The sequence below is a fragment of the Mustela erminea genome, chromosome 2, assembly GCF_009829155.1.
Source record: "Mustela erminea isolate mMusErm1 chromosome 2, mMusErm1.Pri, whole genome shotgun sequence".
Taxonomy (NCBI): Eukaryota; Metazoa; Chordata; class Mammalia; order Carnivora; family Mustelidae; genus Mustela; species Mustela erminea.
Window position 1 is genome coordinate 84078265 of NC_045615.1, and position 18801 is coordinate 84097065.

Sequence of the window (18801 nt, forward strand, 5' to 3'; positions counted from 1 at the left end):
GGGTGGTGTGGGGGCACACTGCAGGAATCTGCTCGGTTTGGAGACTTCAACTGGGGCTGTGTGCCAGAGATAGAAACTCTTGGTCAAAGGCTGGGTGAGCTCAGAGTGTGGCTGGAGACCAAGGAGACAGGACTGATTGACTGCTTTACTCTGATGGCTCAGTGAAGGGGGTGAAGCTCTTGGCTCCTCCAGGGCTGGAGACTGGGAGGTTGCCATCCTAATTCTCATCCTCCAAAGCTGTACAGAAAGTTTTAAGGCAAAAAGACTACCAGAGCAAACCCAAGCAGAGTACTTAGCCTGGCCCCAGGGAAGGGCGGTACAATTCTGCCTCAGGCAAAGACATTTGAGAATCCCTGCAGTAGGCCCCTCCACCAGAAGATCAGCAAGAGCATCCAGCCAAGACCAAGTTTACTGATCAATGAGAACAGTGCAACACCAGTGCTAGGGGAATATAGCACATAGAATTCATGGCTTTTCTCCCATGATTCTGTAATCTTTAAAAGTCAAATTTTTTAAATTTTGGTTATTTTTTTCTTTTTCTATTTTTTTTGAATGTTTCTTCTTTCCTATTTTAACCTATTTTACTGATTTTGTCTTATCAATACCATTTAAAAATATTTTTTAATTTTTATTTTTATAGTCATAGTCTATCCCTTCATTGTATTTAACCTTATTTTTTTGTACACATATAAGCTTTCCTTTCTTTAAAATGTTGGGATACAGTTTCTTCTAAGAGATATACCCTAAATCTAACATATGGTTTTGTTCTAGTCTCTAGCCTGATCACATTCTCTCCTTTTCTTTTTCTTTTCTCTTTTTTCAACCAACTTATCTTATTCCTTTTTAAAAACCTTTTTAAATTTTCTTTTTCTTTTATTTTTATAAAGATTTTATTTACTTATTTGACACAGACAGACACAGCGAGAGAGGGAACACAGGCCGGGGAAGTGGGAGAGGGAGAAGAAGGCTTCCCACTAGCAGGGAGACTGATGCGGCGATCAATCCCAGGATCCTGGGATCACGACCTGAGCTAAAGGCAGATGCCTAATGACTGAGCCACCCAGGTGCCCCTAAAATGTTTTTTAATTTTCATCTTTACAGTCATATTTCATCCCTTCATCATGTCTACCCATATATATGTATATATATATGGGTGTGTGTATATATATATATTTTTTTCTTTAACATTTTGGGAGGCATTTTCTTCTAACAGACCAAAATACACTGAAAATCAAGTGTGTGGCTCTGTTCTATTCACCATCCTAATCACAGATACATATTTTTTTTCTTTCTTTTCATCCCAGATTTAAGTCTCTTCTGATTTGGTTAGTGTATACTTTTCTGGGGTCGTTGTTACTCTTTTAGCATTTTGTTTTCTCATCCATCTACTCTTTTCTATTCTGGACAGAATGTCAAGGCAGAAAAACTCACCTTAAAAAAAAAAAAAAGACCAAGAAGCAGTACCGACAGCTGGGGACCTGATCGATACGGACATTTCATAAGATATCAAAACTAGAGTTCAGAATGACAATTATAAAAATGCTAGCTGGGCTTAAATAAAACATAGAAGATATCAGAGAATCCCTTTCTGGAGAAATAAAAGTTAAAATCTAACTAAGATGTAATTTAAAAAGCTATTAATGAGGTGCAATCAAAAGTGGAGGCTCTTACTGCTAGGATAAATGAGGCAGAAGAGAGAATTAGTGATATAGAAAACAAAATAATAGAGAATAAAGAAGCTGAGAAACAGAGAGATAAACATCTATTAGATCATGAGGGGAGAATCTGAAAGATAAGTGATACCACAAGATGAAATGGTATTAAAATAATTGGGATCCCAGGAGAAGAAAGAGAGAGGGGGTTAAAAGGGATAGTGGAGCAAATTATAGCAGGAACTTCCCTAATTCCAGGAAGGAAACAAGCATCAGAATGCAGGAGGTACAGAGAACCCCCTCAAAATCAATAAAAATAGGTCTACACCCCGTCATCTAACAGTAAAACTTACAAGTCTCAGTGACAAAGAAAAAATCCTGAAAGCAGCTTGGGACAAGAGGTCTGTAACCTAAAATGGTAGAAATATTAGACTGGCAGCAGACCTATCCACAGAGACCTGGCCAGCCAGAAAGGATATGATATACTGGCATGATATATTCAAAGCACTAAATGAGAAAAATATGCAGCCAAGAATATTATATCCAGCTGGGCTGTCATTGAAAATAGAACGAGAAATAAAGAGCTTCCAGGACAAACAAAAACTAAAAGAATTTGTGAAGATCAAACCAGCCCTACAGGAAATACTTAAAGGGGTCCTCTAAGCAAAGAGAAAGCCTAAAAGTAACAGATCAGAAAGGAGGCAGAGACTATATTCAGTAATAGTCACCTTACAGACAATACAATAGCACTAAATTCATATCTTATCCTGAATGTAAAGGCTAAATATTCCAATCAAAAGACATAAGGAATCAGAATGGATAAAAAAACAAGACCCATCAATATGCTGTCCACAAGAAACTCAATTTAGACCCAAAGACACCTCCAGATTTAAAGTGAGAGGGTGGAAAACAATTTAACATGCTAATGGACAACAAAAGAAGGTTGGGGTGGCAATCCTTGTATCAGATAAATTAGATTTTAGCCAAAGACTATAACAAGAGATGAGGAAAGGCACTATATTATACTTAAAGGGTCTGTCCAACAAGAAGATCTAACAGTTTTAAATATCCATTCCCCTAACATGGGAGCAGCCAACTATATAAACCAATTAATAACAAAATCAAAGAAGCACATCGACAATAATATAGTAATTGTAGGGGACTTTAACACCCTCCTAACTGCAATGGACAGATCATCTAAGCAAAAGATCAACAAGGAAATAAAGGCTTTAAATGACACACTGGACGAGATGGACATCACAGATATATTCAGAACATTCCATCCCAAAACAACAGAATACACATTCTTCTCTAGTGCACATGGATTATTCTCCAGAATAGATCAGAACAGATCACAGCCTGGGTCACAAATCAGGTCTCAGCTGGTACCAAAAGACCGGGGTCATTCTCTGCATATTTTTAGACCACAATGCTTTGAAACTAGAACTCCACCACAAGAGGAAAGTTGGAACTCAAATATATGGAGGCTAAAGAGCATCCTACTAAGAATGAATGGGTCAGCCAGGAAATTAAAGAGGAATTAAAACAATTCCTGGAAACATTCAAAACTGAAAACACAACTGTTCAAAATCTTTGGGACATAGCAAAAGGCAGTCCTGAGAGGAAAGTATATAGCAATACAAACCTTTCTCAAGAAACAAGAAAGTTCTCAAATACACAACCTAACTCTACATCTAAAGGAGCTGGAGGAAAAAAAAAAAAAATGAAACCTAAACCTGGTAATAATAAAGATCAGAGCAGAAATCAATGAGATAGAAACCAAAGAAACAGTAGAACAGTTCAACAAAACAACTAGGAGCTGTTTCTTTCAAAAAATTAATAAGACTGACAAATCCCCTGCCAGACTTACCAAAAAGAAAAGAGAAATGACCCAAATAAATAAAATCATGAATGGAAGAGGAGAGATCACAGCCAACATCAAAGAAATAAAATTATGGGTGCGCCTGGGTGGCTCAGTGGGTTAAAGCCTCGCCTTTAGCTCAGGTCATGATCCCGGAGTCCTGGGATCGAGCCCCGCATCGGGCCCTCTGCTCAACTGGGAGCCTGCTCCCCGCCCCCCGCTCCCCCTGCCGCCTCTCTGTCTACTTGTGATCTCTGTCTGTCAAATAAATAAATAAAATCTTAAAAAAAAAAAAAGAAATACAATTATGGCCACCTGGGTGGCTCAGTGGGTTAAGCCTCTGCCTTCAGCTCAGGTCATGATCTCAGGGTCCTGGGATCAAGGCCCATGTCGGGCTCTCTGTTCAGCAGGGAGCCTGCTTCCCCCTCTCTCTCTGCCTGCCTCTCTGCCTACTTGTGACCTCTCTGTCAAATAAATAAATAAATAATCTTAAAAAAACAAAAAAGAAATACAATTGTAAGAACATATTATGAGCAAATATATGTGGGCACATTTGACAATCTGGAAGAAACAGATGCATTCCTAGAGATGTATGACTACCAAAACTGAACCACGAAGAAACAGAAAACCTGAACAGATCTATAACCAGTAAGGAGATTGAAGCAGTCATCAAAAATCTCCAAACAAACAAGACCCCAGGGCCAGAGGGCTTCCAAGGGGAATTCTACCAAACATTTAAAGAAGAATTCATAACAATTCTCTTGAAACTGTTCTAAAAAATAGAAATGGAAGGAAAACTTCCAAACTCATTTTATGAGGCCAGCATTACCTTGATCCCCAAACCAAAGACCCCATTGGAAAGGAGAATTACAGACCAATATCCCTGACGAACATGGATACAAAATTTCTTATCAAAATACTAGCCAATAGGATCCAACAGTACATTAAAAGGATTATTCACCACAACCAAGTGGGATTTATTCCTGGGCTGCAAGGTTGGCTCATTATCTGCAAATTAATCAATGTGATACAAAACATTAGTAAAAGAAAGAACAAAAACCATTTGAACCTCTCAATAGATGCTGACAAAGCATTTGACAAAGTACAGCATCCTCTCTTGATCAAAACTCGTCACAGTGTAGGGATGGAGGGTACACAGCTCAAGACCATAAAGCCATCCATGAAAAATCCACAGTGAATATCATTCTTAACAGGGAAAAAACTAACAGCTTTCCCCCTAAGGTCAGGAACATGACAGGGTTATCCACTATCACCACTGCTATTCAATATACTCCTAGAAGTCTTACAAAAGGAAATAAAGGCATCTGAATCACCAAAGAAGAAATCAGACTCTACTTTTTGTAGATGATATGATACTTCATGTGAAAATCCAAAAGACTCCACTCTGAAACTGCTAGAACTCATATAGGAATTCAGTAAATTGTCAGGATATAAAAATCAATGCACAGAAATCAGTTGCATTTCTACACACCAACAAGACAGAAGAAAGAGAAATTAAGAAGTCAATCCTATTTACAATTGTACCCCAAACCATAAGATACCTAGAAATAAATCTAACCAAAGAGGCAAAGAATCTGTATGCAGAAAACTATAGAGTACTCATGAAAGAAACTGACGAAGACACAAAGAAATGGAAAAACATTCCATGCTCGTGGATTGGAAGAACAAATATTGTGAAAACGTCTATGCTACCTAGAGCAATCTACATATTTAATGCAATCCCTATCAAAATACCATCAACTTTTTTCAAAAAAATGGAACAAATAATCCTAAAATTTATATGGAACCTAAAAAGACCCCAAATAGCCAGAGGAATGTTGAAAAAGAAAACCAAAGCTGGCGGAATCACATTTCCAGACTTCAAACTCTATTACAAAGCTGTCATCATCAAGACAGTATGGTACTGGTGCAAAAGAGACACACAGATCAATGGAACAGAATCGAGAGCCCAGAAATGGACCCTCAACTCTATGGTCAACTAATCTTCCACAAAGCAGGAAAGAATGTCCAATAGAAAAGAGACAGTCTCTTCCACAAATGGTGTTACAAAAATTGGACAGCCACATGCAGAAGAATGAAATTGGACCATTTCCTCACACCACACACAAAAATAGACTCAAAATGGATGCAAGACCTCAATGTGGGAAAGGAATCCATCAAAATCCTTGAGGAGAACACAGGCAGCAACCTCTTTGACTTCAGCTGCTGCAAATTCTTTCTAGGCACATCGCCAAAGGAAAGGGAAGCAAGGGCAAAAATGAACTACTGGGACTTAAGATCAAAAGCTGCTGCACAACAAAGAAAACTTTCAACAAAACCAAAAGACAACCGACAGAAGGAGAGAAGATATTTGCCAATGACATATCAGATAAAGGGCTAGTATCCAAAATCTATAAAGAACTTACCAAACTCAACACCCAAAGAAAAAATAATCCAATCAATAAATGGAAGGATGTCATGAACAGACATTTTAGCAAAGACATCCAAGTGGCCATCAGACACATGAAAAAGTGCTCAACATCACTCGGCATCAAGGAAATACAAATCAAAACCACAATGAGATACCATCTCATACCCGTCAGGATGGGTAAAATTAACCAGCCAGGCAACAGCAGGTTTGGGCAAGGATAAGGATAAAGGGGAACCCTCCTACACTGTTGGTGGGAATGCAAGCTGGTGCAGCCATTCTAGAAAATGGTATGAAGGTTCCTCAAAAAGTTGAAAACAGAGCTAACCTACAACCCAACAATTGCATTATAGTGTATTTAACCTAAAGGTACAAAGGTAGTGATCCGAAGGGGCACATGCACCCGAATGTTTACAGCAGCAATGCCCAGAATAGCCAAACTATGTTAATAGCCTAGATGTCCATCAACAAATGAATGGATAAAAAAGATATGGTATGTACATATACAATGGAATACTATGCCATCAAAAGAAATGAAATCTTGTCATTTGCCACAATGTGGATGGAACTAGAGGGTATTGTGCTACTTGAAATTAATCAGAGAAAGATAATTATCATATGATCTTGCTAATATGAGGAAATCTGAGAGGCAGGGTAGGGGACCATGGGGGAAGGGAAGGAGAAATGAAACAAGACGAAACCAGAGAGGGAGAGAAACCATAAGAGACTCTTTATCATAGGAAACAAACTGAGGGTTGCCAGAAGAGAGGGGGGTTGAAGGGATGGGGTCATTGATGGTCATTGGAAAGGGTGTGTGTTATGGGGAGAAATAATAATATATATATACATTAAAATAATAAATGGATATAAGGAGGCTATACTACATGCTCTATAAGATATTACAGTTTATTTAAAATTAGTTAATGAAAATAATAGCTATTCTTTGAAATTTCACACAGTGCAGAATTATGTATGTAGAAAGAGAAAGTTTCCTCACTTTTCTATTTTCTAGGCTTAGCACTATTTGAAGGTTGATATATACAACTCCAGAATTTTTTGTTTCATAGATAGCTACATCATTAATAATCTGTAACTAAATGAAAATTCAGAGGACAATGTTAAAATAGTATTTTTTGCTAGTGGAATTGTAATGATTTTTAAGTCATTTATTTTTTGGGTATTGAGTTTGATATTTTTTTTTATAGGTTTTGGTTACTCGCCCTTTATCTGATACATTATTTGCAAATATCTCTCATTCCATAGGTTGCTTTTTAGTTTTGTTGAACACTGGGTTAAATTGAGGGAGACTACAGAGACAGCAGTCAAATGCAATGATACATAAATTTTGATTGGACTCTGGATTTAAAAAAACAAAAAGCTAATGAGGATATTCTGAGGAAATTTGAGTATAGCTTAAAGTGATATTTATTTTTTTTAAAGATATGGTAATAGTGGTGTGGTTGTGTAGAAAAATATCCTTTCTCTGGGGAAAAACATGCCAAAATATCAGGAGTGAGGTGTCGTAATGCCTGTAGTCAATGTCCAAATGTTTGGCAAAAGAGTGTGTGTATGTATAGAAAGAGATGGGACAGGTGTGGCAAGACATTAATAATTATCTGGGTAAGGGGCAAACAAGTGTTCACTGTACAGCTTTTAACCTTTTATGGGTTTGAAAATTTCTAAAAACAAAAGAATATAAAATTAAAGGGAGACAATTTCTCACAGTGATTGAGAAGAGAGCTCAAGAAACAATAGACTTGTATTTACAACTAGTTCTGCTACTTCCTAAAGGTAGAACCTTAAAGCAAGTTATTTACTTTTGATCCTTAAAATGGGTTTTTCTTTTTTTTCCTCTACAATTCACAATACATTTTCAAACTTTACCACACCACTTACAAACTGATTCATATCCATACCAAAAGAAAAGGCAAACAGATGTTATGTTTTCCTTGTTTCTTTACATGAAAGCAAACTTACACTTCCCAGTTTTAATCTGCATAAGTAAATATATGAAAGAAAATATATGAAAGTAAACTCACACTTCCCAGTTTTAATTTGTACAAGTCAAACCAAGAAACAATTCATTAGGTCTACATAAAAATATCAGATTTAGTCTTGATAAGAGAATTGAAAATAACAACACAACTCACACATTGTACAAGTGCCAGCATGATGTGATCAAAACAACGCCTGCTCAGTAGAGCAGAAGGTATGAGTCTAACTCCTGGCTTTAACTGGGAGACTCAGTCAGTTAACTGTCTGCCTTCGGCTTGGGTCATGATCCCTGGAGTCCTGGCATTGAGCCCCACATTGGGCTCCCTGCTCAGTGAGGAGTCTGCTTCTTCCCTCTCCCTCTGTCCTCCTCCTTGCTCCTTCTTTTTCTCTCTTTCTGTCTCCCTTACTCTCTCTCTCTTTAATAAATAACATCTTTAAAAAATAAATAAAATAAAGATACTTATTTGAGAGAGAGAATAAGAGAAAGCACAAGGTGGGGAAAGTCAGAGGGAGAAGCAGACTCCCTGCTGAGCCGGGAGGCCCATACGGGACTTGATCCTGGGATTCCAGGATCATGACCTGAGCTAAAGGCAGTCGTTTAACCAACTGAGCCATCCAGGTGCCTCTAAATTTTGGCTTTAATTTGTATATAATTTTGAGTGAGTCAACAACCTCTTATGGTTTCAGTTTCTTTACCAATAAAAAAAAAAGAGGTCAAACCAGATTTCTCCAGTCTTAAGCTGCTCTAAGATTCTGCAAGCAAATGGTAGGTTTTCTTCTCTTACTTCTTATGCATTCTGAGTTTCTTTTTTGAGGCTTCTTTTTAACTTTACACTTCATATGTGTTTATCATCATGATATTCCTGGCCTAAACCTCTCTCTCCTCAATCTCAACCTCAACCTCCTCTGTCCTTACCTCAGCCCCATTCTAGCTCAAATGGTAGGGGCAGCCTGAGACGATTTTTATTTGAAATTCAGCACAATTGGTTCAGTTCGCTAACAGTTAATTAGCTACGTCCATTAGGCAAAAACTTAGGTAGTATTTTGTTAGGTTGTAAAATTTTGTTAGGTTGTAAAATTTTGAATTTTAAATAATTTTAAAGTTTAAAGACTCCTTACTTCTTTCCTGATTCTTATGGCAGCATCTTGTGTAACCCGAGAGACCGTTTCTTTCATTTTCTCTATATCTTGTTCTTTTTGCTTCTCCTCAAGTAGAGCCTTCAGAAAAATAATCATTTGATGTTATTATAAATCACATCATTATTAATAAAGATAATATAGTAAACGATTAAAAACTTGTCCACTAATCACTTTGTTGAAAGCAAACATCTTATTCTACACTTCTGGGACGTCTCCACTTGGAATCTTTGCCTGTTATGAATGATACTTATTTTTCCTAACCTTCTCACCTGACCTTGTCCTAAAAATTTATTATTTTACTCTGGTATTTATTTCAGCCAGGGCCATACCTAGAAATCTTAAGAGTTATTTTTCAATTTTCCTGTAAAAAATGTCATCAAGTCTAGGTATTAAAGTCTTGGAAAAAAATCTCTTGGACTTCCCTTCCTTTCCATTATTTGGTATTATTCAAATTATGTCCCTTGTCAGCTAACTCCTTGATGTTTCTATTTATCCAATCATTTTCCTCTCCCAGCTAAAAAAAATACTCTTATAATCCCAGTTCTGTTGTCATTCACAACCCATTTCTCTGCTTCTCTCTGGAGCAAAACTCCTCTAAAGTCTGTGCTGGCTCATCTCCAATACTACTACACCAACTCCAATCAGGCTTTCACCATCCATAGTCTCCATTAATAATTCATGAGTCAATTGTGGATAACTATCTTATTTGATATATCAGTAGCACTTGAGATAACTGATTGCTCTCTTTTCCTTGTTTTACTTTCCTTATTTGGTTTTTAGCATGCCACAGTATTGGTTTTCTTCCTTATTCACTGATTATTCCTTTTTAGTTTACATTGCTGTTTCTTCCTCTTCTCCTGAACTTCTTTAAAAATTATACTAGCTGGGGTGCCTGGGCATCTGCCTTCAGCTCAGGTCATGATCCCAGGGTCCTAGGATTGAGCCCTGAGTTGCACTGGGCTTCCTGCTCAGGAGGGAATCCACTTCTCACTCTTCCTCTCCCTCTGTCCCTCTTCCCCTGCTTGTGTTCTCTCACTCTCTCTGTCTCAAATAAAAAAAATCTTTAAAAAAAAATTGCACTACACATCAGAGGGGAGATGGGTGGGTGAGGGTGTAGGTGAAACAAGGTGATGGGATTAAGAAGTGCATGTGACATGAAGAGCATTGATGATGTATGGAATTGCTGAATTAACATATTGCACACCTGAAATGAATATAATGCTGTATGTTAACTATGCTGGAATTAAAATAAAAACTGAATTTAAAAAATTAAAATTGTACTACCTAATACTTATGTCCTTTGTCCTATATCTCCATCTATCCCTTGATGGTCTAATCCAGTCTTCTGGTTTTAAATATCATTTATATGCTGACAACTCTCAAATTTACATCTCTAGACCAAATATCTTTCTAAACTGGGTGATACACGCAACTGATAAATTACTCAACACTACATCTAAAACTAATGATGTACCATATCATATGTTGGCTAATTGAGTTTAAATAAAAAATAACCAAAAAATAATGAATACTGTTTTGCTGAAAATAAATACATTAATTAAAAAAAAAAATAACCAGGGGCGCCTGGGTGGCTCAGTGGGTTAAGCCGCTGCCTTCGGCTCAGGTCATGATCTCAGGGTCCTGGGATCGAGTCCCGCATTGGGCTCTCTGCTCAGCAGGGAGCCTGCTTCCTCCTCTCTCTCTCTGCCTGCCTCTCTGCCTACTTGTGATCTCTCTCTGTCAAATAAATAAATAAAATCTTTAAAAAAAAAAAAACCAAAAAACCCTACAAATACCTTTCTGGGCCTGGAACTGCTCCAATTTTAGGTATGACTGAATCTCTCTTTTTTAATCATTACATAGTAAGTGGCCCTGTGTTCTGATCCCATTACCTTCCAAAGATACCATCCCCATCTGTTTTTTTTAAATCATTTAACAAATTTCCTCCTGCTTAAACAGGTAAGCTAATGAGAATTAACTGTGTTTTTATTCAAATAGAATAGGGAGGTATATTAATTTCAGGTGTACAATATAATGATTCAACAGTTCTTTTTTTAGAATCATTATTTATTTAATTATTTTTAAGTAGACTCCGTGCCTACTTGAAGTCATGACCCTGAGATCAAGAGTTGTGTACTCTACGGAGCTAGCAAGGCGTTGTGTGCTCTACCGAGCTAGCATAGGCAATGGTTCTATACATTACCCAGTGCTCATCATGACAAGTGTACTCTTAATCCCCTTTACTTATTTCTCCCCCACCTGCTCTCCCTTGACCACCAGTTTGTTCACCATATTTAACAGTCTTTCTTTTTGTTCATTTGTTTTGTTTCTTAAATTTTACACGAATAAAATCATACGGTATTTATTTTCCCTGACTTATTTCACTTAGTATTATATCTTCTAGGTCCATCCATGTTGTTGTTGTAAATAGCAAGATTTCATTCTTTTTACAACTGAGTAATGTTCCATTGTATATAAGCACCACATCTTTATTCATTCATATATGGATGGGCACCAGGTTACTTCCATACCCTGGCTATTGTAAATTATACAGTAATAGCTGTTTTGATGAATAACTTTGTGGGAGAGAATAGGACAATAAAGAAATAGGGAAGCATCATAAAAGAATGATAATAGGTTGTGTTTCATGTCTAATCAGTGGTGAGAATCCTTGACTTTTTGGAAAAACTTTTTGGAAAAAGCAACTGAAGTTGGGAGTCCTATAATAACTATACAGTAGGCCAGGAGGGAGCTTAATACTGTAGCCATAAACAGCCTCTTTACGGATCTGTTGACTTTGGACTTGAGTGAAAGGATTTAAGGGATAGGCAATGAATATTACTACTTCTCTGTCCATTGTGTTTTATACAAAATGTTCACCTTTAGTGACCTGAAATTAACAATGCTCATCTGATGAGGCTTCAGAGGGGAAAGGTAAACAATTTTGTCTTGCTCTGAACTGTTCTAGCTAACTTAAGAGTTTAGAGCAATTCCCAAGCACATTATTTCTACTTATTAATTATTTCATTATTATTTCTACTTAAGGCATTTATATATAAGCATATATGCTATGCCTTTCAACCATTCTGAGAGACAGTATTCAACTCACAGATGGAATTATTAGCTTGAAAGTCATGATAAGCACCTTTGCATTCTCACAAATTTGAATATTATTTTTTTATTTATTAGTTTAATATGTGACTTATATAGGTTGTTTTGTTTTTGACAGCCCTCTTGGAAAGCCCTCTATTAGGTAAAAAAGGAAACATAAATAAAGTATTTCCTTTGTACTCCCCATATTTCCCAGTAATTATGTATAATATGTTAGGTATTCAATGAATGTTGGTTAAATGAAGCAATGATTTAGTGATCTCTAAATAAAGGTGGCAAGAACATTAAAAGCAAATCTATCCACTTACCGAACTCTTTGAACTATATACCATTATATATATGGAGGTGATAAAAAAAAAAAAACCTATAACATGTGATAGCACAGGAATCACAGTTGTTAGAGGGTTAAAAACAAAACAAAACAAAACAAAACAGTGACATGAAAGTTCCAGTTAATAAATTTTTTTTTTAAAGATTTTATTGATTTATTTGACAGAGAGATACACAGCGAGAGAGAGAACACAAGCAATAGGAGAGGGAGAAGCAGGGAGCCTGCTGTGGGGCTTGATCCCAGGATGCTGGGATCATGACCTGAGCTGAAGGCAGATGCTAAATGACTGAGCTGCCCAGGCACCCTCCAGTTAATAAATCTTTACAGCTTAATTTAATTCCCAATTAAGCTTCTTCTCTATTAGAGTAATTATGTAGGTGATGAAGGGGAAATAAAGATGAGTAAAATTAATCTGATTCAACCGAATAAAATATAGGGTATACTGCAATAAAGTGCTATAGCAGATTTTTTCAAGTATGAGATTATAGAAGATAAAGATTATTTACATAAGATTTGGAGACATAAAATCTGATATGAAAGCTTTGGGAAAGGGTTGACATTTTATCATACTCTGTTTTATTTTACTTTTTAGTAATCTCTATACTCAACATGGGGCTTTAACTCATGACCAAGAGATCAAGAGTCTCGTTCTTCTAACTGAGCCATCCAGGTGCCCCCGTTTTATCATGTCTTATGATTAATTCTTACTATGAAAACTATGTCTGTTAATGGAAACATCATTGTGTTCAATAATGATGTTCATTAATATGTTCAATAATAATGAACATCATGTGTTCATTCTGTAATTATTGACTCCCTTATTAGGTCATATGGGTGAAAGTTCAGTATTACATTGTTTGTAAACATGTTTACTAGTTTTCTTACCTGATTTTTTTGAAGGTTAGCTTCTTCTAAAAGCTGCATGCTATTTCTGGCTCTTACAATAGCTTCATATTTTTCATTTTCTAATTCCTTGCACTTTGCGTGTAATTCTCTGGTCTGGTTTTCCAAATGTGCTTTTTGTGTTCTTAATTGGGTGGCTTCTTGGATTGCTACACAGAGTCTAAAAGTAAATAATTACATTGAGAAAGTTAAATTTTTTTTTTAAAAGATTTTATTTATTTATTTGACAGAAATCACAAGTAGGCAGAGAGGCAAGCAGAGAGAAAGGGAAGCAGGCTTCCGGCTGAGCAGAGAGCCCGATGTGGGGCTTGATTCCAGGACCCTGGGACTATGACCTAAGCCAAAGGCAGAGGCTTTAACCCACAGCCACCCAGGCACCCCAAGAAAGTTAAATATTTTTTAAAAGGAAGAAGGAAAATAGTAGATTTACTGAGCATCTATAATAGAACAAATACTATTCCAGTTACTCTCACATGTATTTTTCTCATTTGATCTGCAAAAAGCTTTATAAGGTAAGTCTCATTATTTCCATTTTAAAGAACAACAGACCCAGAGAGGTGAAGCATTTGATTAAGGCCACATGGCTAATGAGCTGTGGGGCTGAGACTGAGCCTAGATATCCTGACTCTAATTAAGTTACACTTTCTACAGTATCACAGTGTATTATATAGTTACATGATAATGTTTTAAAGCAACTCCTTAAAGAATGAGTTATTCTTTCTATTTATATGGTCTTTTAAACATTTTCCTTTTTTGCTTGGTTTCCTTTACCCACTCTCTACCCAGGTAACTCATGCTAATTTACTAACATGTATTTTTGAATATTTTTCTCTAAGTTCATAAAATCATGTATACATATATACACGTGTACATGCACAGATATTACACATTGGTCCACAGGTTTTAAAACATAATTTGTGTTATAAAAATGAAAATCATAATATATACCCTTTTCTGCATTTTTCTGCCAATTTTTTTCTGATGGCTAATTTGCTTGTTCCTTTATATGAACTCTCTTTTAATATTAAGATATACACCCTCAGCGTGTTCTGTATGCTATAAATATTTTTCCCAAATACACTTTTTTGGCTGTTTCTGCCTGCTGACTCTATTTAAGAAATCTTTACTACACTAAAAATGTTCATTTTAATACAGCTCAATTTGATTTCTTAGATTTCCTCAAAAGATTGCTATACCTTTAATATTTTTACTGGTAAAAAAAGATTTTACTGGTAAATCTTAAATGCATCCAGAGTTTACTTCTGATTGTGATGTAAGAGAGAAGTCCAATTTAACTTTTTTCCAGATTAATGGTCAGTTGTATGAATACCATTAGTAACTGAAGAATTGAAATAATCCCTTTAACATCCCTAAAATATGCAAATATAATTATTTACTTATGGGTTATGATGCTTCATTATCTATTTTATACCCAAATCATATCAATATTGCTTTATAGTAGGTTCTGATACATTCTGGTAAGACAATTCTTCTCTTAGAATGCATACTCTATTTTGTTATTTTCAGGCATTTCTTTCTTCAAAGTGGTGGCAGAAGCAGCATTCTCTATCCTCTCCCCACTCCCACTCCCACACAGAAGAACTTCCCTGCTCTAGCACACCTCATACTCTCCCAGTTTTGGGAAATGAGAGGGGGCTAGCTGTATACAGTACATTAAAAAATATCCTTAGATATTCTTACACACACAGTGATCTCTTCTTAGAGAATTATTTGGTTAGGTTGTATTATAGCTTCATACTAAAAGCAAAAAAACCCTAAAACCACAGTAACAAATTCCCCAAACTCTCAACACTAAAAAGACAAAGCACCAGTGAATGAAAAAAACAACTTGATTTTAACTCAGTACTATTAGAATCAAAAGGAATTAAAATTCATTATTCAAGAGTTTACTGTTTTAAGTCTTTATTTTTTAGTATTTATTTGTATAGCATAGAATAGCTACTAAGATAAAAGAAATGAAAATCTACAACCACAGGCTTTTTCTCTAAGGTTAACGTAAAGACGTTCAGGAAAGCAAAAGTACAATCAAAGCAATCAATAAACTGCTGAAAAGTTTAGAAAAATGAAAAGCAAAACCCAAAACCCCTATCACTTAAAAATCACAACTCTTCATCAGAATCTCAAGTTAGTAGTTAAAATCAATTAGTTCTCAACTGCCATGACAAAGAAATTATTTTTATTAATACTTTGAAGAAGAGGAAACAAAAGGTCAAACATACTTTTTTTTTCTTTTGTTCAACAAGCAACAAATTGGCTTTGGATCTATGAGTAGAACTGAGATCTCAATTTTTAATGTGCTCAGAGCAGCAGACTGAGTGTAAAAGGTTCCAATCATACAGAGTAGATTTTTCAGCTAACAATTGTAAACTCTACCTTGTGAAATATCACACATGATAATTTTCAAGTCTTTTAAGGGAACATTTAACAAAGATTAGGGAACAACAAAAACAACAGAAGATTTTATAGTACACATTTACATTAAGAAACCTACTAAAGAAAACCATAGAATATACTTAAAAAGTAACCCAGACCCTCAAAGATAACTGAAAATTACTGCTCCAGAAGACTCCAGAGAAAATACCTATAATGATTTGAGTATTTTTTTCCTCTTGGGTACCTACTTAGTAAGATAGTTTTTCTGTTTAATTTTTACCCAACTTTGTTTTTCTGCTTTAAGATGTAAAGAGCATTTTTGATTTGGGGATTGAGTGACTATGACTGCTTTGGGGAAAAGGTAGACAGAAATGATCTTCGAATACACATTCAAAATAAATCAATGTTTTGAACATGATTTTTTGAAATAAATAATGTCTAATAAATCATATTTAAAACCTATGATTATAGTTTGTTTAGCAGTTATAAAATACATATCCTAGAAAATATCATAAACTGAAACTCCAAATTAGAAAACCTTTTGAAGCTTATAGAGAAAGCTAGATATATTTAACAATTTACCTTGTTTCTAATTGTTTTATACTAGATTGTAACTGCTGTAAACGCCTATCTGATGCTTCCTCTCTTCCTTGAGCAGACAACATATCCTCCTCCTAGAAAATAAACAAACTGGAAACTTGAGTACGTGAAAATACAATACATCATTATACAACATAAAGAATTCACTCTATAAAGTTACTATACTTCTAGAATTTAAAATGTAAGTTTAAAGAAGGGATACCAATACAGCATTATCTAATCAAGTCCTTAAACATAGACCTAGATGTCTGAGAGCTGTCCATGAAATGTTTCACTAAAAAAAATTCTGTAGCATAGGATTTATGGTATGACTCATTTTACATTAAAAACTTTAAACATATATGCATATACATACACAGAAAAAAGGTCTTTAAGCTACAATTTGTTAACAGTGATTATTTCCTAGAGATTGGACTGCGAGGTAATCTTGCATTATCTCTATTACATATTTTTCTATCTACATTGTGCTTTTCTTTATATTTTTCTATATTATTTGCATTTTTACGAATAGCATGCACTACCTTTATAACTAGAAAAGTAATAAGGTTGAATTTTCAAACAACTAAAAAGGAAAATAAGCAATAACAGTTTGGAAATAAATCATGCACATACTGAAAAGGGGGAAGAGAACCTCACTATTATTTTTATATTAGAAAAACAATAATCTAAAGTTGTTGCATATAAATTTATACCAACATTTCAAAGTATTTCTGTAGTGCAAATCTAACAAAACAAAGCAGGGATTTGTATGCAGATAATCTGCCTTCAGAATAAGCTCTTTTAAAAATGTGGATATACAGCATCTCATTATAATCATAGAATATTTCTTCTCTGACCTAGCAATGCTTTGAAATAAATAGGTCTGATTTGTACCACCTTTAGAAAAAATCCTGTTTATCCTTTCTTGCCTTTTGTTATGTTACATATTTTTTTACATACTGTTTTAATTCTATTGAATTTTAGCTATATCTCTTTAAGTTTTAGTAACTGCTCTAGAGATTATAATATGTATCTTTAACTCATCCCAATTTATTTAGAGTTAATATTTAGTTCAGAAAAAACACTGGAATCTTGCAGCAATGTATTTATTTCCATGTACCATCCTAGTCCTGAGTACCATTGTTATGTTATATCTGCATACTTTATAAATCCATCACATAGGCACAGATCACTGAACTCTACCTCTGAAACTAATCATACCCAATATGTTAACTGAAATTAAATTAAAGAAAAGAATCCATCACGTACACTGCTCAATTCTGCTTTAAAGCAGTCATTATCTTTTAAGGTATTAATTAAAGAAAAAAATGCACAAAAATTATTTCATATGTACATTAGTGTGCTCTTACTTTCTTCCTATATCTGAGTCACCATCTGGTGCCCTTTCCTTTTAGCCTGAAGAATTTCTTTTGGCCTTCTTTGAAGAACAGCTCTGCTAGTGACAAATTTTCTGTTTCGTTTATCTGAAAATGCCTTTATTTTACTCTCATTTTTGAGGTACAGTTTTATTGAACATAGAATTCTTAGTGAGCATTTTTTCCCTTCAGCATTTCAATATATTATTCCAATGTTTTCTGCTTCCATGTCTCTTGTAAGAAGTCAGTCATTACTCTTATCGCTGTTCCTCCATTCATGATGTGTAGAAATAATTTTCTTTGTGTTTATCCTACCTGTTTTCCACCAAATTTTGGAGGTTTCCAGCCATTACTTCTTTAAACATCTTTTCTGCAATTCCAATTACACTTCTGTTGGCTTGCTTTATATTTTCCAACAGATCTCTGAGGTCTTGTTCATTTTTCTTCCATTTTTTAATTTTATTTTGAAGATTTTTATTTAGTTATTTGACACATAGAAAGAGAGAGAGAAAGAGCAGAAGAAGGGGGAGTGGTAGGCAGAGGGAGAGGGAGAAGCACGCTCCCTGCTGAGCAAGAAGCTGTATGCTAGGCTCCATCCCAGGACCTTGGGATCGTGACCTCAGCTGAAATCAAGAGCCAGCTGCTTAAGTGATGGAGCCACCCAATGCCCCACATTTTTCTTTCAGTTTTTAAACTTTTTTTTGGATAGGAAAATTTTTGTTGCTCTTTTTTTTTTTTTTTTTAAGATTTTATTTATTTATTTGACAGACAGAGATCACAAGTAGACAGAGAGGCAGGCAGAGAGGGAGAGAGGAGGAAGCAGGCTCCCTGCTCAGCAGAGATCCGGATGCGATACGGGGCTTGATCCAAGACTCTGAGATCATGACCTGAACTGAAGGCAGAGGCTTTAACCCACTGAGCCACCCAGGTGTCACTGTTGATCTGTCTTAAAGTTCACTGTTTATTTCTTCTGCTTTTTCCAATCTGTTCTTGAGCCCACCTAATTAAATCTTTATTTTGATTGCTTTACT

At 35.4% G+C, this 18801-nt stretch overlaps 1 protein-coding gene across 6 annotated transcripts in view; it reads right to left on the reverse strand.

Annotated features, from left to right (window-relative positions):
• Positions 1-18801, reverse strand: part of SCLT1 (sodium channel and clathrin linker 1) — a 179570-nt gene that overhangs the window by 75875 nt on the left and 84894 nt on the right. For 5 of the 6 annotated variants that reach the window (XM_032333406.1, XM_032333407.1, XM_032333405.1 and 2 more), the window contains 3 exons: positions 16398-16489; positions 13404-13581; positions 9056-9154 (listed from right to left, as the gene is read on the reverse strand). In XM_032333406.1, the coding sequence (XP_032189297.1) occupies positions 9056-9154; positions 13404-13581; positions 16398-16489 (369 nt within the window). The remainder of the gene's footprint in view (positions 1-9055; positions 9155-13403; positions 13582-16397; positions 16490-18801) is intronic. The other variant, XM_032333409.1, reaches the window with a different exon arrangement.